The sequence below is a fragment of the Arachis hypogaea genome, chromosome 9 (genome assembly GCF_003086295.3).
Source record: "Arachis hypogaea cultivar Tifrunner chromosome 9, arahy.Tifrunner.gnm2.J5K5, whole genome shotgun sequence".
NCBI lineage: Eukaryota > Viridiplantae > Streptophyta > Magnoliopsida > Fabales > Fabaceae > Arachis > Arachis hypogaea.
In genome coordinates this window covers 24,703,360-24,726,899 of record NC_092044.1, presented here as the reverse complement: position 1 = coordinate 24,726,899, position 23,540 = coordinate 24,703,360, and the positions used below count along the sequence as shown (strand labels likewise).

The window sequence follows — 23,540 nt, the reverse complement described above, 5'->3', positions numbered from 1 at the left end:
AAGATCAAAACCAAAGAGATTTCACTTATTCACACCCCATTCATCAAGAGCCATCACCTCTTAATTATCCAACCTCACCTCCTAGTTTTACATATCCAAATTCTTCATCACTTGAGCATTTCTCAGCACAAAATTCCTTCTCAAATTCATACAATTCATTTTACTATCCACAAGACTCATTCCACTACACACAAGAGTCATACCACTACCAAAACTCCAACCAAAGACCCTATCAGCCCACACAAAACACATACTCCCAGCCACCATATCACAGCCAAGATAATCAACCTCATCAACCCAATCCGAACCAATCACTTCATGATCAGTTAACCAGGATGGAAGGAATGCTTGCAACTATGGGCAGAGATGTGGCCGATTTGAAAGGCTTTAAGGAAGAAGTGATATCCAACTTACAAAATCAAGGTGCTGCCATTCAAAAGCTAGAAGCACAAATTGGATATCTATCAAAGCAAATCCCTACCCACAATTCTTCTAGTGATACCATGGCAAACCCAAGGGAGGAATCAGAAGAACAAGAAAGGGAGAAAGTCAATCAAGGGAGATCACACTCCAATGAAACAGAGAGTTGCAAAGAGGAAGGGTTCATTGAACCACAAATTCAGGAAGCTTTTGACGAACAGGATGCTCCAACTATCCAACAACAACCAAGTTCTGAGATCAAGGATGTGAAGGCAGTAGAAACAAGCACCAAAATGAGGATTGTGACTGAGAAACAAAGGACCATATCCATGAAGAAGAGAAGGTCGAAGAACAATCCAACTCCTGAGCCAACAAGCAAGTTCACTCAAGCCAATCACAAGGGAAAGCTTGCTGGAAAGAGGCATTCACAACAAGGGGCACTAACTAGCTCCTTTATCCACTTGAAGTCATTCCTCTTAACAAACTGGAGGAAGAGGAAGAAAGTCAGGAACAGCATGTCAAGCTAATGACAGTAAACGAGCGTTTGTTGGGAGGCAACCCAACCAAAGGTAGTTTTTCTTTTCTAGTTATTTCAATAAAAGAGTTAAGTAGATTTATATGTATTGCAAGGAGCTAAGTTTGGTGTTGCACACCAAAACAATTCAAGGGTGAATGTGAGATTCTAAGTTTGGTGTTCCACCAAAAACTTCATTAAAAGCACATTTCTACCTCAGCATGACTAGTCACTAGTTCCAACCAATCAGGGAAACTACTTAAACAATAGTTTAATTTCTAGTTCATAGTTTCTATTTCTAGTTCATAGTTATTTTCTTAATAAAAGCACATGAGGTTTTCTGCATATGATCCAAATTGCTGCATATGGCAAGGAACTAAGTTTGGTGTTCACACACCAATCTAAGTTCAGAGGCCTACAAACATACATAGTTGAGCTAACCACTCAAGTGCTTGAGAAGCAAGCAACTTCATCACTCTTTGCAGGAAAGGAAACAAGGATCTTAGAAAGAACATGAAGCAACAACTAGGAGAAGAAGGAGAAATCAAATTGTTCCTGGCAACAAAGAGAAAACAAGAAATTTCACAAGGTGGTGTTGTTCCTTAACCATTCTTTAAAAGGCAAACAAAAGCATGCTTGTTCTGGTTTAAACTGTAATTGTTGAATCTTTCTGGAATGTGAAGTTTTTAGTATGAGTGTTGGTTTACTGCTTTGAATAAAGTGAATGCCTAGATGTTTGGATATAACTTCACCTTCTTAAACAAATGCTTGCCATGCTTATTCTGTTTCCAAAAATAAAAGAAAAGTTTGAACAAAAGTAACTTTGCTCAATTAGTGACAAATCAAGTAGAATTAAGTGGTGGTATGCATGCTTGATTGTTTAGTCAGATCACTGGAAATTGAGTGTAGAATTATCATTTTTGTGTAGAAGTTTGAATACTGTCTATGGATCTTGATGAATAAATGTCTTTGGCCATGAAAAAGAAAGAAAAAGAAGAAGAAAAAGCCACTGAAAAAGGGCAACCAAAAAAAAATTGAGAAAATAAGCTAGGCACCAATGGTTTGAACTTCTGAGACAAATGCCTGTGGTGTTTATGTATTAAGGATATGCTTGGATGAATAGGTTCTGAGGAGTGTTTCAACACTTGGTAACTTGGGTTAACTAACCCGGGATTATCAACCAAAAGTCCATTATCAAGAGCAACCTAAATACAAAACATTTAGTCACACAAAGAGGTGCTGGGCACCAATATCTCAAGAAGAAATGTGAACTAAAATGCCTATAGTGGATATGTGTAGTGCACTGATAAGAAAAAGAAAATGCCAAAGGCTTGTGCAACACATGACACTGAGCAAACAAGGAGCAAAGGAGCTCTAAGAAAAAGAAAAACAAAGAAAGGAAAAGTGCCAAGGACATAAGAATAACAAGAGGCCATAGCAGTGTTTGATGGATGCAATGAAAAAGTGATAATCTTACCTGATAAGAATGAAAAAGTGATGCTGCAACTTTCTGCATAAAACCCTTCTGATGAACTTCAAATGCTTGCTAATATAGCCAATGTAATTGCTTTGTGTTTCATACTTTCTTCTCAAATAACTCAGGACTTGCTTAGGGACAAGCAAGTATTAAGTTTGGTGTTGTGATGCCAAGGCATCTTAGGCTAGTTTCACTAGCATTTTTCTGTTATTTTTAGTTGTTTTATGCATTTTCTTGAGCCTTAAGTAATCATTTGGGCCAAATAGTCATGCTTGTCTTAAATCATTCAAACATGAAGATTTTGATGCAAATTCCATGAGTTTTTAGTTATATTCCTTGAATGCTATGAATGGAAGAATTCTCATGAATTTTAGCAAGACTTTGATGCAGTTGTTTGGATGATTTCAGGGGAGAAGGGGCTAGGCAAAGAAGCAACAAAAATCAATGAAGGAAGCCTGGATATCATTTGTGGCGTTTAAGTTCCAGTTTAAGCTTAAACTGGAACTTAAATGCCAGGAAGGGAATTGCTCCAGGATGCTTCCAACGTTTAAGCTCCAGTTTAAGCTTAAACTGGAGCTTAAACGTGTTCGACATTTCTCTTCCTGGGTTGCTTTCTTCATTCCCACGTTTAAGCTCCAGTTTAAGGTTAAACTGGAGCTTAAACGTGTTCGACCAGAATTTTCCTCCAGGGAATCATTTCCACGTTTAAGCTCCAGTTTAAGCTTAAACTGGAGCTTAAACGTGTTATATGGAACAGCTTGACCATGCCTTCTTCAAACATAAATAACTTGAGCTACAAAACTCCAAATGAGGTGATTCAAAATGCATTGGAAAGAAGACATCTAGAGCTTTCCAAGCATATATGGCATGCATGGTGGATACTAAAAATTGAGGGAGAAAACAGCCCCGTAATGTGCATAGAAGAGCATACTACCAACATGCAATCAGGCCAGCTGACCTCTTCACCTTCCATGGAGTATAACTCGAGTTGTAGAACTCCAATTGAGGTTCTTCCAGTTGCGTTAGAAAGCTGACATCCATAGCTTTCCAACGAGGTATAATAGTCTATATTTGGCATCAAATTGGCAAGGTTGACAAGAGAACAAAGTGACGACTCAAGAAAGGGGGGTGCAACGTTTGAGTGTAGTTTAATGGATCATTATCCTTTTTGGATCAATTATGTCACTCTACCCTTCAAGCAAGCAAGGCCCATCAACAACACCAAATCAAGGCCACAAGAATCATCTAGAATAGTTTATTTTCATTTGATTGTAATTTGCTTTTAATTTCATTTTCATTTTGTAATTTAGGGAGCCTATTTAAAGGCCTTAGTTTCTGCATTTGAAAGAGGACGGGACAATTGGGAACTTTGACTTTTGATCATTTTGTCACTTTTCATATTTTGTAATTGAATTCTGAGCTATGAATCACTAAACCCCTTTCATTGGGTTAGGGAGCTCTATTGTAATTCAATGAATCAATAATAGTTTTTATCTTCTTCTTCAATCTTTTCTCTTGAATTTTGTTAGAAAGCTTCTCGATCTAATTACATTGGTTAGTTGTCTTGGGAAAGAAACTATCCATAATTGGAATCCTTCGGAACCTTGGGAAAGGAATGGAGGATTCATGCTAGAGAAGCTTTCTCACAGTGAATTGGATTGGGGTTTGGATGGATATTGTGACATGTAATCCTACCAAATTGTGGTCCATGAAACTGTGTGGTATAATCAGTGATCGAGCATCATCTCTTCTTATGAACATTTAAACCAAGGGATTGGGAATTTGTTTGTTTTTAGAGAGAATTGGTGAGCCAAGGAATTGGGATCCAATCATATAAGATTGCCAAGCAAGATTCAATGAATGCATTGGTTGAGGAAGAGATGAAAATGTTTTGATTCGGAGATTTCAATATCTCCTGACCCCAATGAACCCCTCTCTCTGATCTATCCCTTTCTATTTACATTCTGCAAATTTCAATTCATGCAATCACCCCCATCCCCTTTTAATTTCAGCACTTTAACTTCTCGCTCTTTAATTCATGCAATTTAAGATTCCACAATTCTCATCTAAATCTTGATTCCGCTCAACTAGAACACACTTCTAATCTGAATTGCTCACTCAACCAATCCTTGTGGGATTCGACCTCACTCTATTGTGAGTTTTTACTTGACGATAACCGGTGCACTTGCCAGAAGGAATTTTTGCCGATTGTGCAATTTCCTAAAATCGTAGCTATCAAGTTTATGGCTAGATCACTATGGTGATGGAACTTTCAATGCTCATCCTTGGCCAAGTTCTTTAATATTGTTTGTTTGTTGTTTAAACTTTATTAGCGTGCACTCTCATACCAACTCTCAAAAATCACAAAAGACTTTGACTTCCTAAGCAATAATGAGCACTCTAATGCAAGTCCAAGGGAGGACGACTCGGGATTAATACTCTCGATTATAGATTATAGAATTGTTTGATGCGAGATTTGAGTGCCGATTAGACTATACGCACGATTGTATTCACTACTAAATTCTATATCGACATACAAAATTTCATTTATCAAAATGGCACCGTTGCGGGGATTTGCTTATGTGTGCCATGTTATTGTTTAGTGTGAATATGTGTATATGTACATACTTGCATTTTTCTCTTGATTGTTTCTTTGTTTAATTACCATAGGATTAATCTTTGTCTAATTCCACTTGTTACCATGAGCTTTATATTCCCTTCATTGTATGACACGTTCACAACCGAATCTAAGCTTAGCCCTATTTGATCTGGAAATTGAACGAACTTTGCTTCACATTAGGCAAGCTCGGAAGCGGTTAACCTTTGGGGAAGGTGAAAAAGTTCCTACCAATTCACCAACCTTACGCGAAGTTGATTCCGAACCGTCATTCAAATAAGGCACTAGCTACTCTTCCATTGGTACCACTAATTGTTCTTCTTTTGATCTAGGTGCCAACACCATGGCCGCTCCAAGGAGAGTTACTCTCAAGGAAGCGGGTGCACCGGACTATGTTCTTCAACCCGTTCATTTGCTTCATCCAAACTTGGACGCGAGATTTGAACTCAAGACCGCTTTGATTCACCTCCTACCTAAGTTCTATGGACTTCCCGCACAAGATCCTATTCGGCACCTCAAGGATTTTCATAGTGTATGCTCAACAACTAGGCGGGAAAGATCCGATGAAGTTGCCATATGGTTGTTTGCTTTCCCATTCTCTCTTGAAGATAAGGCTAAAGAGTGGTTCTACACTTTACCTAGCGAAGTTTTTTCCAATTGGGACTTGCTTAGAAAAGGGTTTTTAGAAAGATTCTTGCCCGTGGAAAGGATAGACAAGCTAAGGAAGGAGATCTCATGTATTGTGCAAGGTGAAACGGAAACTCTATACGAATATTGGGAACGGTTTCGCAAACTCCTTGACACATGCCCCAACCACATGCTTGACACTCAAGTATTACTCAGCTACATATGCCAAGGGATGAAGGAAAAAGATAAGACTCTTTTGGATGCATCTAGCAATGGCTCCTTGTCCAAATATAGGATGGCAGAGGAGGCATGGCAACTCATTGGCAACATGGCCGAATCCAACCAACATGCTAAAAAGAGAGTCAACCGCCCAAAGGCCATGAATGAAGTATCCTCTAGTAGCGAGACCGCCGCTCTTGCCAAATCCTTGGGTGAAATGACAAACACTCTAAAGCAACTCCAATTGGGTCAACAACAACCTTCACCACCTCTTCAACTATATAGCTAACAACCTCCCCACACTTAAAATTGCAAGTAAATGGATATGAAAATACCTCAATTAACTAGTCCAAATCCAAGTAACAAAGTCAAAGCTAGATCCAAAGTGAGATGATCAAAAGAACACAAATTGAGAATAGGAGAAGAATAGATCTACTAATTGCATCAAAGTAAAAGTGAATTACAATGGATCTCACCAAGAGAATCAAAGGAGATTTGCAATGGAGAATGAAATCCTAGAGAGAGGTTGGAGGTTCTCTCTCTACCCAAAGTGTAACCAACCCTGGGAAAATATCTAAGAAAAAGTAAAAATGAGTGAATCCTCCCTAACCCTTCAATCCTTTGCCTTCTTAAACTTTTCCCGCCAAAGCTCTACCCCAAAACAGGGTCTCTAACTGCCTCCAGACTCTAGTCACGTGCTTTCTTAAAAAATCATGTGCGACTATCGCGCGTACGCGCACAGTACGCGCACGCGCCACTGGGGTAATCGCAATCCGCATGCAAGCGTAACGCGCGCGGGCGCATCCATGAGGATCATAGTCTAGCCACTAAATACGCCAGCTCATAGCTTGGCTCCTGGCTTTGGCTCCTAGCGGCTCGAATCTGCGCGGACGCGCCATGTGCGCGCGCGTGCCGCTGCTGAAATTTCCAAAGCTCAATTTTTCCATGCTCCTTTTCTATATGCATGCTCCCATTCTCCCCTCCAAGTTATCCTTGCCCTATAAACTCTGAAACCACTTAACACAGGGATCACGGTATCGAATGATACTAAAGGAGGGTTAAAAATATATCTAATTTAGTGCAAATGAAGCATGTTTTCATCCATGAGGCAAAATTGGGAAAGGAATACAAGATCATGCATTTTCATATGAATAAGTGCGTAGGATCATTGATAAAACCCTCAAAATCTATACAAGATAAACCCTAAAAATGGGGTTTATCAGAGATCTCTGCCTCGTGGGTATCCATATAATCCCCGTTAGTATGTGATTACTAAAATAGCCCTTATATATATAATTTAAGAAACCCTAATTTTCTCTCCATAATCCCTATTCCCCATCAGTCTATCTCTCACTCTCCTCTCTCTTCTCATGTCTCATCTTTGCCTATTCTCCCAACCCTCATTGGTTACCGCCAATCTGCCACCCTCATAGTCGTCAGCCGCCGGTCTCACTCTCACTAGCGAGATCGCTTCTCCATTTCCCCATTGTGGCCGCCTCTAGTTGGTCTTCACTCTCCGTCGGTGGACAAAGTCAGAGCGACGCAATAATAATCGTGTCCCTTCATCCGTTTTGCACTCGTCGTCATCTTCTCCGTAGCCACCGTCAACTTCCTTCGTTCGTTGTGCTTCCTTTGTTCATTGTGCTTCCTTCCTTCGCAACGCCGTCATCTCCTTCTGTGCAGTTTACAGTTCTCAGCGCCACTGCCATTTGATTTTTTATTTGGATCTGTCCTGATTTTTTCATTAGATTTTTTTGTTATGAATGATGTGTTCTTTGTACCGTTGCCCTTTGTGTAGTTATTAGAGCCTCCGTCCTTTGATTTTTTCTTTGGATCTGAACTGGTTTATTTTTTCTCTGAACTTATTTATTTTTTCATCTGATTTTTTTGTTATGAACGATGTGTTCTTTGTACTGATTTTTGGGATAGAGTTTTGGTTATATTTTTAACTTTGGTTATGTTCATGGCCTCTAAATTTTGGTTTTGGTTATGTTCATGGCCTCATAATGGTTATGTTTATGGGCTCTGATCTTTGATCTTTGATTTTTTTCAGTTTTTTTTAATTCGTGGATACCCGTGGAGATACGGATATCTGGTGGATACGGGTCCCCGTTACCCGTCACAGATATGGGGCAGGGACGGGGAGGCTTTTGGGGTCACGGGGCGGGGGGCGGGGGCTATGTCCCCGTCCCCATGGAGACCCGTTGCCATTCCTAATGGGGTTTATCAACCTCCCAACACTTAAACATTAGCATGTCCTCATGTTAAGTTCAAGAGAACTAAAAGAGTGAAGAGGAATGGTAGAGTGTATGAAATGCAACCTATTTATATGAATGCAACTAAATGCAAAGTGCTTTTACCTACTTGGTTAAAAGTAAATAAATCTTCAAGAACAAAAAATGAATTGGATTCCACTAATTCAAATCATAAAAATGAAGTACAAATAACTTGCAAGAAGAAGATAGCTCATGAAAGCCGGGAACAAAGAATCGAGCATCAAATCCTCACCAAAAGTGTATACACTCTAATCACTCAAGTGTTTAAGATTCGATTCTCTCAATTCTCTACTAATCTTGCTTTCTAAGGCTTGCTCTTCATCTAACAATCAACAAAAATTTAATGCACCAATACACAAATCAAGAGGTCTTTTGAGGCTTGTAATGGGGTTAGGGTCAAGGTAGGATTGTATTTGGCCAAGTGGACTAAAATCTGAATCCTTAATTAACCTAAACTTTCTACCTAACTTAAGACAATCCATGTAATTACAATGCAAGATTTAACTGCCCATTAACTATGTTTACCACACATTCATGCATCCCAAATTTAAGTACAACTCATATGAATTGATATTATTACTTAACTTGGGGCATTTTGTCCCCTTTTTATTATTTGCTTTTTTCTTTTATTTTCTTTTCTTTTTCGCATTTTTTTCTATTTCTCTTTTCTTTCCTTTTGTTTTTCACAATGCATATGATTAAAGTATTGCATGCATAAACATGTCCTCAACATTTTTCACATTTTCACAAGAATATACAACATCCAATTCTCAAACCAAATATTGGCAAACCCAATTTCTCCACACGTAATTCGTGAGCACTGTCACTAGTCTAAGCTAACCAAGAATTCAAACTAAGGACATTATTGTTTTCCGCTTAGAGTTAGTGATGAGCTGAAGTAAAGAACAAATGGGGTAAAATAGGCTCAAATTGGTTTGCAAAGGATAATGAAAGGGTAAGGCCATATGGGTATGTAAGCTCAGTGAAACAAAGGCCTCAATCATATAAGTGCATGCATACATCAAACAATGAAAATATAGAATCAAGCAAGACAAAGATCACAATTTTAGAGAGAACAACACACACAAGAATAAGATATTATGGTTAAATAATGTAACCATTTAATTAAGCTCAAAATCTCACAAGGCTGTGTGTTCGAGCTCTAAACCATGTTCCAAAATACATTTCTTCCAACAAGTTTAGCAAAAATTTTAATTCAAATTAGTGAAATGCTATAAAATAGTTTCTTGAAAAAAAGAAATTATTACTTCAACCAAGTAGTGGTAAAATATGCACCAAATCAAATAAATATGCAATCAATCATGCAAATGCAACAATAAACTAACAAAGAAAGATAAAAATTGGTGTTGAAAAGAAAGTGATTAACCCACGAGATCGGTATCGACCTCCCCACACTTAAAGATTGCACCGTCTTCGGTGCTTGCTGAGATGTACAAGTGGACAGTGACTCCAACTGATGCTTTTCTCTAATGATTGTGCAGATGAACTTGTTTGTCACCCCCATGTAGACTCTTCCTGTACCCTTCTTTGGTGGCCAGCCTAAAAGGAGAGAAAAATAGGGAAAATTAAGCCTAGAACAACGATATCAAAGAAAATAGAACATAGGCGGGGGCTAATGTCAAATAAGGTTCTCAATTACATGGTAGCTACAACATGCAAGTGAGAAAACAATAGAAGCAAAGGGCATGTCAACTAAATAGCAAACAAGTCAAGGATCACCAAAAATAATGCAAGAAATATGCAACAGTTGAGTAAGAGAAATTTAACACCAAGGTGAAAATAGCAAATATAGAAAAGAAAGGGAGAAGAAACAATGAATTTAAAATGCCATGAATGCGAGTATGCAAATGTAACAAATAGAAGAAAAGAAAGGAAATAAGGATGAGAGAGGAGGAGAAGAGAGTGGGAAAGGAGGAAAGAATGAGAAAAGAGTAAAGAGAGAAGAAGAAAAAGAATGGAGAATAAAGAAGAAAGAAAAATAAAAAAGGAGGAAAGAAGAAAGAAGTTAGAAAAGAAAAGATAAGATATGAAAAACAGGGCTGCGCAGGGTGCTGTGGATGTTTTTTGCACGACGCGTACGCGTGGGATGCGCGGAGAGGGAGGCGACGCGTAAGCATCGGTCACGCGTACGCATGACTATGTTTGTGCTACTCGCGCGAGGGTATCGTGGCGCTCGCACAACCCTCTGAACATTTTGGGATATGTGCCAAAATGTTATATGACGCGTGCGCCCAGGCTCGTGCACGCGTGGAAGCATATAATTTGAAAATGACGCGTACGCGTGATGCAATTTGTGGCTTGGGCGCAGAGCCATCACCAAGCCAGCCTAACTTTCGGCCAACACACCTTTTACGTCGAATTCACAAGGTCACGTGTGCGCGTCATTGACGCGTACGCGTGGAGTGCCAATTTCTCATATGACGCGTACGCGTGAGGGACGCGTACGCGTGGTGATGCTTGTGCGATTGGCACACTTTCTGTACAGTTTCCACGCAACTTTCTATTTTTTTATGCAATATGTAGATGAAGATGCAAACTATATGTACTAATAATGAGAAGAGTCACTAAAAAGAAAACCAAAAAGAGAGAAAAGAACAATCATACCATGGTGGATTGTCTCCCACCTAACACTTTTAGTTAAAGTCCTTAAGTTGGACAATTGGTGAGTTCCTTGTCATGGTGGCTTGTGCTTGAACTCTTCCTAGAATCCCCACCAATGCTTGTAATTCCAATAGCCTTCGGGGTCCCAAACTAGGCGCATAAAGCCTTCAAGCAAGTCAAAGCAGGTGACAAGGCCCAAGAGTGATGACTGTTGGAATGAATTCCGGGGTCCCAAACCTTGCTTTTACACCCGTCTTTGTGTTCATTATTATTGCTCCAACCGGGTGGCAAGCAATTTGAATTCTCACTGAAGCGTCTAAACAACTTCCTAAACCCATTTAATTGAGCTTTACACCAAACCTTACACTTCAATTTGGAGCATGCAACCATATTAAACCTTGCAGGACAACTCTTACCACGAACCATCTTCTTCTTACTCTTAATGCCACAAAGAGCTCTAAGTTGACCATCCGTCTCTAATAGCCCATATTCAAGTGGGAAAGTAAAGGTTAAGGATAAGAATTTTACCCACTTGAATGTTGTATTGGATGGTAATGGCTTCAGAAGATGTGTTTCTAATGACCTTGCAAGCTCCACTCCATGGTGCTCCTCTTGAAATTACTCCACCTCTTTACAAGCTTCTTCAATTTCAACCTCTTCCTCTTGGTAGCTTTCTTCCAATTCAATTTCTTCTTCATTGCTTGCCAAGGGCATGGGAGGTTGTGATTCTTCTTTTTGAATCTCCATCTCATGATCAACCTCTTCCAAGTCTTCAACCATGATATGCCTTGGAAGTTGTACACCCTCCTCGACATCAATTTCAAGTGCCTTAGAAGGAGGCTCTATGACTTGAGTTTTTCATGGAGGTTCTACATCTCCTAAGTCGTCAACCACTTCCTTTTTAACTATTGCAGCTTCATCCAGTTGTTTTAGCATAAAATCATACTCCTCCTTGATGATTTTCTTTCTATGACAACTCCCTTCAACTACTCCTTTATATTCAAGGGTCTCTCCTACCTCCACATTTTGGGCCTCCTCTTGCTCCCTTTGAAATAAGGCCGCGTGTAACCGATCCATTATGATTGCCTCCCTAAGATGATCCCTTCTCTCTTGTTCCATGTCTATAGTATAATTGGGATCATCTTGCTCTTAGATTAATGGATGTGGGTGCTCTTTCATGGAGGGTGGTGCTGTGCTAAAGCTTGAGGATTGAATATTGGAGGTAGAGAGTTGGTTCATGTGAGATATAAGATTTTGGAGTGTAGAGGTGAGACCAATGATTTTGGAGATGAGTGTGTTGGGAGAAAGGGCTCATAGTACGGAGCTGGTTCTTCTTGATAAGGATATGGAGATGGTGAATATTGAGGTGGTGGTTCTGGGTGTGGTGGATAAGGATTAGAGTCATATGGAGGTGAATGGTGGAAAAAGGCTTGTGAGTATGGTGGTTCAAAGCAATGTTGAGGAGGGGGTTCACAGGCATATGGTGGGGCTTATTGGTAACTACAAGGGGGTCCATCATAACTATTGTCTTGGTATGCATCATGGAATGGTTGTTGGTTATAGCGCATTGGAGGGGGTTGTTGCCAAGAGGGTTGATCAAATCCTTGTGGCTCCTCCCATCTTTGATTGTCCCAACCTTGATGCACATTCTCATTATAGCTTCCATTCCCTACAACAACATTGGAACCAAACTCATAGCGACAGGGGTGAGAATTCATAGTAGCTAATAAAAATTAAAAACAAAAACAAATAAATAAGTAAAAACAAATATTTACAATAACCAATAATAAGGCATATGTTTGCAATTCCCCGGCAACGGCGCCATTTTGACGAACGGGGTTTTGCTAGTAAAGAATTCACAAAAGTAATCACGTTGTAAGTATAGTTTCTAAACCAACAAAAATCCTTTCGTACAACAACTTGGTTGTCACAAGTAACAAATCCCTAATAGAATTGATAACTGAAGTATTTAAACCTTGGGTCGTCTCTCAAGGAATTGCAGGGAAGTATGCTTGTAATTGGTTATGGAAAAGCATGTTTTGGGGGTTTTGGATAAGAGAATAAGAAAAAGTAAATTGCAAACAGAATAAACTAATAACTAGAAAAGCTCTTGGCAAGGTATGAGAACTGAAAATTCTATCCTAGTTATCCTTATCAATTATGATGAGAATTATTCATTGCTCCCACTTAGTTAACCCTCAATGAATGAAGGAAAGTCAAGTGGACTAATCAATTTGATTCTTCAAGTCCTAGTCAACTCCTAAGGAAAGACTAGCTTTAGTGGAATCCAAATCAATCAGCAACGTTCAATTATCAATCAACAGAGGAGTTTGATAACTCAAGTATTACCAATTACTGAACCAAGCCAAGAACATAGAATCCTACTCTAACATCCTTCTAAGCATTTTGTCAAGTACTTGGAGGGCATAACATAAAAACATAGAAAAGCAATAAGAGATAATAAAATCAAAACAATCAATTGTATTAATATGGAAATTGAATCTAACATCAAAAGTTCACAAACTAAAGTAATAACAATGGGTAATCAATAAGAGTAGAAGAGAAATCCTAAATCCTAGAAGAGAAATCCTAAATCCTAAAACCTAGAGAGAGGAGAAAGCCTCTCTCTCTAAAAACTACCTCTAAAACCTCAATTGTGAATAATGAGAAGTGAATGAATCCCCTGATTCCCACACTCTGTAGCCTCTAATCTGTGTTTTCTGGATCAAAATTTGGGTCAACAATAGCCCAGAAATTGCTTCCAGTGATTTCTGATATGTCTAGCACGTCCGCATGTCACGCGTACGCGTCGTTCACGCGTACGCATGGATTGAACTTTTGCTAGGTCACGTGTACGCATGATTCACACGTGTGTGTCGCCCAACAGCTAGGAAACTATGGCAAATTATATATTGTTGTGAAGTCCTGAATGTTAGCTTTCCAACGCAACTAAAACCGCCTCATTTGGACATTTGTAGCTCAAGTTATGATCATTTGAGTGCGAAGATATCAGGGCTGACAGCTTTGCAGTTCCTTCAGTTTCTTGTATTCCTTCCACTTTTGCATGCTTTCTTTCCATCCTCTAAGTCATTCCTGCTCTGTAATCTCTAAAAACACTTAACACACATATCACAGTATCAAATGGTAATAAGAGAGGATTAATATTAGCAAATATAAGGCCAAAGAAGCATGTTTTCAATCATAGCACAAAATTAGGAAGGAAAACGTAAAACATGCGAATTATATGAATAAATGTAAGAATAATGGATAAAATCCACTAGATTAAGCACATGATAAACTCTAAAAATGGGTATCAAGCCTGCCCAAAAGATTTCTTCCCTTGCCTAACATTGATAACATGATTGATTCGGCTTTGAGATATCGGATATTAAGTTTTTTAGATGCTTATAGTGGGTATAATCAAATAATTATGCATAATCCTGATGAACATAAAACTGCTTTTATCACCTCTGAAGGGATTTCTTGTTATACTGTAATGCTTTTCGGTTTCAAAAATGAAGGTGCCACCTATAAAAAATTGATGGCCAAAGTGTTTAAGCAGCAAATCGGAAGGAATATGGAAGTCTATATTGACAACATGTTAATCAAAACTAATAAAGATTCCGACTTGATAGCTAGCCTACAATAGATTTTTTATTGCCTCCAACTTCACCAGATGAGGTTGAATCCAACGAAGTGTACTTTTGGAGTCTAGAGAAGTACATTTTTAGGCTTTATGGTAATCTAAAAGAGAATAGGGGCTAATCCTGAAAAATGTCGAGCTATACTAGATGTGTTGTATCCTTAGAATCTCAAAAAGGTCCAAAGGTTGACAGGTTGGTTAGCCGTTTTATCAAGGTTTTTAGGAGCTTCTATTGAAAAAACGAGGCCATTTTTTAATTTGATGAGAAAATGTGTGGAATTTTTATGGAGAGAAGAGTGTGAGATGTCTTTCCAATATTTTAAAAATTTATTGTCATATCCCTCCGTCCTAGAAAAACTAGAACCTGGGAAACCCTATATATGTACTTGTCAGTAACTGAGGAAACTGTGGCTTCAACCCTAGTTCTAGAGGATGAAAGTAAACGTCAACACCTTGTATATTTTATTAGTAAGTTCTTTCAAGGTCTTGAACTAAGATACTCGAAATTATAAAAGTTAGCTTTTGCTTTACTCATGTCAGTTACGTCAATACTTTCAAAATTATTTAATTCTAGTGTGAACCGACCAACCGATTAAGAAATTTTTGCAAAAGCAATAATGATTTGGTCTATAGAATTATCTCTAGTTGATATACAATATGAGCCACACTCTGCCATTAAGGCTCAAGTGATGGTTGATTTTTTTTAGCTGAGATGACTCGTTCGGGTTCCAATATCCCGAGATGGGAAATCCACATCGATGGAGCTTCTAATGTGAAAAATTGAGTTGTCGATCTCATCCTAACTAAAGGACATGACATGGTGGTTGAAGCCTCCATTAAATTTGATTTTTCCATTTTGAATAATCAAGTTGAGTACAAAACTTTACTTGTAGGATTGTCGTTAGTTCGGGATGTCAGCGCAATGGAAATCACTGTATTTAGTGATTCATAAATAGTAACATCCCAATTTAATGGCGAATATCAAGCAAAGGATCCACTATTACAACTGTACTTGAAAAAGGTGGAGCAGGAGGTAAAATTATTTTATTTCTTTTGTATTAAACATGTGTCAAGGGAATAAAACACGTGTTATCAAAATTAGCAAGTACTAAACCTGGAAGTGGAAATCCTAGATTAATATAAGAGGTGCTTTCAGAGCCTTCATGTCTGACGTTACAATTTTGCATTCCAGTGACGTTAGTACTTGGATAGATCCCATATGCATGTATTAGGAACATGGAATTTTTCCTAGTAATGTTAAAAATGCTAAAAAGTTTTTATTAAAAGCAATTAAATTCACCATAATAATTGGACAGTTATATAAAAGAAGGGTGTCACAATCATTGCTGAAGTGTTTAAATCCTCAACAAACAATGTATGTGTGCAGGAAATTCATGAAGGGTGCTGTGGACATCACTTAGGTGGGAAGTCATTAGCTCAAAAAGTCATCAGAGCCGGATACTATTGGCCCACCATTATCAAAGATGTCATGGAGTATGTGAAGAAGTATTAAAAATTCCAACTCAATGGAAATCTTCATCAAACCCCACCTCATGAACTTGTTTCCGTCATTTCGACAAAACTATTTGCAAAGTGGAGAATGGATTTGTTGGGGACATTTCCTCAATGTCCTAGCCAAGTCAAATACTTAATAGTAGCAATAAATTATTTTACAAAGTGGATTGAAGCTATGCCATTAGCAAGCATTACGTTAACTCAATATCGGAAGTTTGCATGGAGAGAGGTACTCACGAGTTTCGAAATTTCCGAGGTCATCGTTACGGATAATGGGACATAGTTCACATTCTAAGTTTTGTGATCTTTTGAGTGGACTAGAAATTTACCAACTCTTTGCTTTAGTAGAGAATCCTCAAGCAAATGGACAGGCTAATGTCACAAACAAGATAATCTTGAAAGGATTAAAGAAGCGACTAGATGACTCTCTGAGCTCATGGGCTTACCAGTTATGGTCAATATTATGGTCTTATTGCATTACAATTCAATCTATTACTGGTGAAACACTATTCAAACTTTCTTATGGTGAGGAAGCAGTGATCTCGGTGAAAAATGAAAAGCCTAGTCCAAGATTGCTTCTCGAGAGCACGGAGCATCATGAAAATCTTGACCTCGTTGACGAGGTCAAGGTAGCGGCCAATTTAGCTGAACAAGAATTAAAGCAAAAGGTTACGAAGAGGTATAATACTAAAGTCAGACCAAGGAGTTTCCGAGCAGGGGACTTGGTACTTAAGCAAGCTGGCGTAGGGACCTCAGAATCTCAAGGAATGTTAGCACCAACTTGGAAATAGCCCTTTAGGGTTCAAGAGAATCTGGGCAAAAGGGCATACAAGGTAGAAAACTTAGATGGTTCCGAGGTATTAAGAACATAGAATGTTGTTCATTTAAAAGGTATTACTCTTAGGAGCTTCCCATGTTAGAATAAAGGCACTTTTTTTCATGGATTTAGGTTTATAATGAGGCCTTCTTATTTTCAAAATTTTTGTACTTGAATAACACAACATGATTTAGGAATTGTTATTCCATTGCATATGTTTATGTTATTATTGCTTATTTAACGAGCATAGATATTAAATATTAATATATTTTAAGTGTTGAATCCAAAACAACGGCAAAATAAAAGTTATTTATTGCTACAGCCGTATAAGTGGTAGTAAAAGCACGATAAATGCTACTATCGGAAAAATGGTAAATGTAAAAGCGCAATTATAAACTTTAAAAGACAATAAAGTTGTGACGACTTAGCCTAGTCAAATATAGTTTTAATAGAACTAACTACCTCCCAAGAAAGCGGGAAAAGTACTTGTTTACCAAAACAAAACAAACTACACAGTTCAAAATACTTAGAAAATTTAAAGAGAAATTATAAAATCTCAATAACCTTCCCATCCACCACTTTCTTGAAAGCACTAATTTCAGAGACTTCCAAGTCGGGAGTTTAAGAGTTTGATCTGGTCAAGGATATTTTTTTCAGCATGAAACACCCCATCCACAGCAACACGCTCATCTCACCTGACTTATGTGTTGAAGGTTTCAATTTATGGCATGAGCTCAGAAACTTGTTTCTTCAGATTCTCCACCTTCGAATCAGAAGAAAACTTTGCCTCCTCCATGCTCTTAACCTCATCTTGAAGGGTGATGTGCTTCTCTTGAAGAGCAGCCATTAAGTCATTCAAGCTCTTAATTTGAGAGTTAGCATTATCAATTTCTTTATCCTTCGTCACAAACTCAGAGCGAAGGTTTGAAATTTCCACTTCAGCATCTTGGACGTAGGTAGCCTAGCGGAGGAGCATTCTCTAAACCCGTAGCAAGGTGTTCTTCAAAGGCATCTTAACAAGTCCCAACTTGGTATCTATCAGAAGGTTCCATAAAGCTGGAAGCTCAAAATTCCTTCTCCAACATGCAACCAAATGAAGTCAGGGAGGGAGTGCCATGCAGATCTGAAGGCTTTTTTTTTCCTTGTTCTTTGATTTCTTCTTCTTTGGAGAATTAGTAGGAAAGTCTTCCTCCATTAGGGAGCGCTAAGGCAAGCACTGTTGGAGAGCGCTACAAGGGCTTGTGTTGATGCTCTTGGCAGCAAGCACTGGTGGGGAGCGCTGAGGCCTATGGTGCTGGTGCTCTTGGTGGGCGCTCTCATGGGAGCGCCTACCAAGAGCACCAGCATGAGAGCGTTGAGGGTAAGCGTACATGCTCCAGGGGAGCAGTGCGCTTGCCACTGAGCACTGGAATGTGAGCGTGGCTTCTTGGGCTGGTGCTTGCTTGTGCAAGCTTGCATGCAAGCATCCTCGAGAGGGTCCATTCTTCCCATCTCTGCTTCTCCTGCACTTAACCAAACAGAGTGCATCAAAGTTTGCCAATTCATAATTTCATGCAAGTTGTTCTAATGTAATGAAGTTCATGATCCACCAAATTCCTTGACACTACTTCCTACCTTCTTTGCTGTCTTATCCTCATGAAACAACCACACTTTTGATGTACTCATGCATGCAAAATAATGTATGTAAGTGCTTGCTTATTACTTAAGAAATGTATAAAACTAAGTTCTAAACTAGCAAAAACATCTTATTAAACTAGCTAAGATGCTCATGCATCAGTAGGTTATATTTAGGGTTAAGTATGATTTTGGTCTTTAAGGTATAGATCGAAAAAAATTTTCGTTCCTAATCTTTTTTTTGCATACAAAATCGTCCCCAAGGTTTAACTTAATTTTAAAATCGTCCTTCGGACCAAAATACACTTCTCCTTCTTCACCAAAATACTCAAAATACTCAATTTCCTTTTTCTCCATTACAGCAACATCTCTTTTTCTTTTTCTTGTTCTTCTTCTTCGTTACAATATTAGCAACAACAATGAAATCAAAAGCATAGCCAATATAATAAAAAATAGCAACAGCAACAACATAACAATTTTAACTAGCAGCAATAGAACAATTTTAACTAGCAGCAACAGCAGAAGACAAGAGGAGAAGATAAACTATCACCATCTCTCTCAATCCGAAAAACAAACAAAAATAGAAACAAATGCAAAATAATCAACAACAATAATAAAAATCAGAAGCAGAAGAATGAAATTAGAATCAGAATTGCAAAAGAACAATGGAACCAGAGGAAGAGCAGCAGATTGGCCCTCTCTCTCCTCTTGAACTTTGCGCGTCCCTCTCTCTCTTCAGCAATGGCTCGGCGATGGTTGAACTGGATGGACGATGGCAGGGCGTGGCAGCGGGGACACTGAATGCGGTCTCCCTCTCCCTTCCAATCTCTCTCTTCTCCCTTTCTCCTCTCTTGCTCTCTATTTCTCCTTCTCCTCTTTTCTCCCTCTCTGTTCTTCTCTTTCTCTTCTTTTTGTTTTTTTTCCCTTTGTTTTATCCGTGTGTGTGGTGTCCATCCTCTCCATCACAGGGACATCACCACATTTTCTTCCCCTTTCTTCCCTTCCCCTCCCCCTTCTTTTTTTCCCTCTCGTTGTTCCCTTTCTTTTTTTTCCTTCTTATTTTATTTTATTATTTTTTATTAAAAATATTTTGGTCATAAATTATAAAATTTAAATAAAAATGACGATATTAAAATTAAGTTAAATTTTGGAGACGATTTTGTATGTGAAAAAAGGTTAAAGATAAAAAAAATTTTTAGCCTATACATTAAAAACTAAAATCGTACTTAATCCTTATATTTATTTTTGTCTGTATTTATTTTTTAAAAAAATATTATATCATTATATGCATTAAAATATTCTTATAAATAATTATAAGAAGACAAATATATTTTTTTATTTTTTTGTTAAAAAACTAATTTAGTGTGGTGATAAAAAAAATCTTTATACAATAAAAAATTAAAATCAAATCATCTTAATATAATCATCTAAAAGAAATCACAGCCAAAGAAGCAAAACAAGTCTCTAATTATTCATCTCAAAATATAAATTCCTAATTGTTCATATGAAGAAACAAATTTCCATTTGAATGCGACCTTTTTATCTGCGATTTCAACCCCAAAAAAAATGCAACACCTTTTATAAACCTCAAAAAATAGCCAACTTAGTTGTTAATAAAAAAAAAGTCATACTGAATGTTGAGAGATAATTGGAACAGTACCCAGAAATTATTATTTCTTTCTTTTGTCATCGAATTGACGAAACCTCAATTTTTCAGATCTCAACCTGAAATTCCATGTCGATTATTATATTAGAATTGAATATTTATGTTCTCATATGAACAATTAGGGATTTGTACGAATAATTGAGGATTTGTTCTTGCTATTTGGTTGTGAATTTTTTTATTTTTGAGATTATTAGATTAAAATAATTTTATTTTAATTTTTTATTGTAAAAATATATATTTTTATCACAATAATAAAAAAATTATAAAAATATGTTTATTTTTTATAATTATTTATGAAAATAATTTTGTATTTACAATGATATAATATTTTTCAAAAAATAAGTAAAAGATAAATGGTGATAGAAATTAATATAATTCACGTGATAATTGTTTACTCATGTATTTTTTTATCACTAATATGTATAAATTAGTCAACTACCAAAATAAACATCTTTGTATTTTATTGATAGGAGATTGAATTGAATTGGATATGATCAAAATTTTGATCTGATCCACACTAAAATCATCAGATCGAATTTAATATCTGCAATTTTTTAATTTGGATGCGATTGTGCGAATCGAATCAGATAAAATATATAAAAAATATTTTAAAAAATTTATTTTTATTAAAAATATCAATAATTTTTTATTCTTTTAAACATCTCATAAATATATTATTAAATATATTTTTTAAATAATAAAAATAAAATAATACAACTTATATGATAATTATTAGTTGATATAAAACATAAAAGAATATTTATTTATTTATTTACTTATTTTTTGCAGATCTACGGATATACAAACAGAATATGCGAATACTTACTTAAAATTCTCAATCCGATCTTATTAATATGTGGATCGGATCAATATTTATAATTTTTAGAACGGATTCAAATAAATACCGCAAATATATAGATTGAATCCGATCATTTGTATCTTATTAAGGTGAAAACTTACGTATAATTGTCATCATGTGAAGTTTATAGTCTAAAACTGTTAAATAATTTGATAAATTTGATTAAATTTATCATTTAGACTTTGTTTGGGTATAGAAAAAGAAAACAGAAAGAAAGAAAATAGAAAGAAATAAAATAGGAGGAAAGAAAATAAAAGGAAAGGAAAGTAGAATTATTTATATATTGTTTGGATGAAGAGAAAATGAATGAAAAGAAAAATTAGAAAAAAGAAAATCATAATAGTATAAAAGTATATTCATATCCTTATCTATTTTATATATATATTATAATTTATTAATGACAAGGAATAAATGTGTAATTTTATTAAGTTTGTCACATTTTTTATTTTCATCTCATATTTGGGGTGAAAATATTTTAGTGAGTCTTACACTATTTTTTTCGAGTTGTGCTACGTGGATAAAATACATGATGGAATACAAATACACATTGAAAATAAATTAAACCACACATATATTTATATACAAATACATTAATAGCTAATTTTAGTAACTAATTTTGACGTACAAATAGTATTTTTATTTTTTTTACTCTATTTTCTCTTCTCATCCAAATATCTAAAAACTTACTTTTTTTTATTCATTTTTTCTTCTATTTTTTTCTTTAAATTTCCTCAATTCAAACAATGTGTTAACGATTATCAACTATTAACTTTGTATCTTTATATGAAGCTATCTCTATGTAAATTTTTCTGGCATATGGAAGATAAATTAGTTGTTGCCATACATTAGTTTACTAAACTGTTCTGAGAATGAATAGTCATATGCTGTTATATTGTGTCGCCTGTGGTTCGTAACTTCGTATGGTTTATGGTATAGTAGTATAAGTATAAGGGTAAAAAACATAAACAAGATAAGGAGAGAATAATTTGACACAAATAAGCCAAAGTAAAATCTGATTCATCAATCAACCAAAGCACATTTCTATGTAGTTCGAACCAACATGGTTCGAACTCACTTTCCATGTAATTTGAAATTGGTTCGAATTACACATTATAACCCATATCAAAATAATTCGAATCAATTTGGTTCGAACTCTAACTCCATAATTCGAACCAATTAAGTTCGAATTACAATGAAGAAATAGTCACCAAGTAATTCGAACTAAATTGGTTCGAATTACTAAGAATTCGTTCCACACAGCAATTTAAGTTACGAACATAGTTTCCGCATCATGTCTTAATAAAACTCGTACAGTTATTTATTCCGGTGTGCATTAGACATACATTTCGTTTAAAACTGCCCAGACAGAACATATTCATTAACTAAAATCCCATTCAAAGTACATCGCACTGTTAACAAATTCTATCAGTCACCAACTACGTGTAAGAAAACCGATAATAGTGGAATCTAAACGCGAAATTGAAATAACAAAAGTACCAAAGCCACAAATACACCTAATCATGTCCCCGTGTGTGCTCTGCTCCTCCGAGCTGTGGGCAACTCCGACGTGTGTGGCCGGGCTGCCGACAAAGCCCACATCTCTTTGGCCGTTCGGATCTGCCTCATCCATATTGGTCCGTATCCGAGTGGACCTCGGACGACCCTCTCTCGCACGCCTCTTATTGGGGTCAGGAATGACAGTCGGCCCGTCATATGGTGGCCAGAAATCCTCCGGAATGGGAGGTGTGAAACCCATCCGATACACACTGAAGACCGAACTAAGATGATACACCTGGTGGATGTAAGGCTCCCATATAAGCCGTGAGTAGGCACAGCATGCCAGTGCGTGGGGACACGGGAAATGAAGTGTCTGGAAGTATCCGCAATCACATGTCTGAGATGCAAGCGAGACTCTGTAGCTACCCAGTGAGAAAGAACCAGTCGGAGTTGTCTCTGTGACGGTGAACTCGGAGTTATCCCTGTCGTACACAGTAACCGTGAAGCACCTAGCCGTCTTCAAGTTGGCCTCTATACACTTCACTAAGTGCTGAATAAATTGTTGTCCGGTTCCCATCTGCGCCTCAGCCTTTCTCCCTTTGCGAACAAATAATTCGGCCAACCTTCCGTATGTTGCCTTTACTAGCGAGCACACAGGAAGATTTCTGACACCCTTGAGGATCGAGTTCACACACTCAGATATATTCGTCGTCATGTGTCCGAATCTACGCCCCTCATCACAATGCTGTGTCCACAACGAATACTCAATCCGGTTCGCCCAGTAACACATCGCCGGGTCTTCGGACCTAAGAATGTCAAACCAGTAATGGAACTCGACCTTGGTCTTAGCGTACGCCGCATTCACAATTAGCCTCCTTGCGTCTTTGCCCTTGAAGGTGAGGGCAAAATTTGCCGCAACATGTCGAATGCAGAATGCCCGGTATGCAGACGGAGGTAACCAGCCTCCGTCAGGAGCCTCAAGCGCGGCCTTGATGCCGTTATGCCTGTCCGAGATAACCAATAGACCCGGCTGCAGTGTCACATGCTCACGCAGGTGGGAGAGAAAGAAGGACCACGACTCAGCATTCTCACCCTTGACTAATGCGAATGCAACAGGGAGTATGTTGGAGTTCCCGTCCTATGCAATCGCGACAAGC

At 37.4% G+C, this 23,540-nt stretch overlaps 1 protein-coding gene across 1 annotated transcript; it reads left to right on the top strand.

Moving 5' to 3' along the window:
- Positions 1–16,202: 16,202 nt before the first annotated feature.
- Positions 16,203–16,721, top strand: LOC140175093 (uncharacterized). Its single transcript, XM_072202008.1, has one exon. The coding sequence runs from the start codon at positions 16,203–16,205 to the stop codon at positions 16,719–16,721; it is 519 nt and encodes a 172-aa protein (XP_072058109.1).
- The last annotated feature ends 6,819 nt before the right edge of the window (positions 16,722–23,540 follow it).

Coding starts and splice junctions, on each gene's coding strand:
- LOC140175093 (XM_072202008.1), top strand. CDS start 16,203: ATGGGACATAGTTCACATTCTAAGTTTTGTGATCTTTTGAGTGGACTA.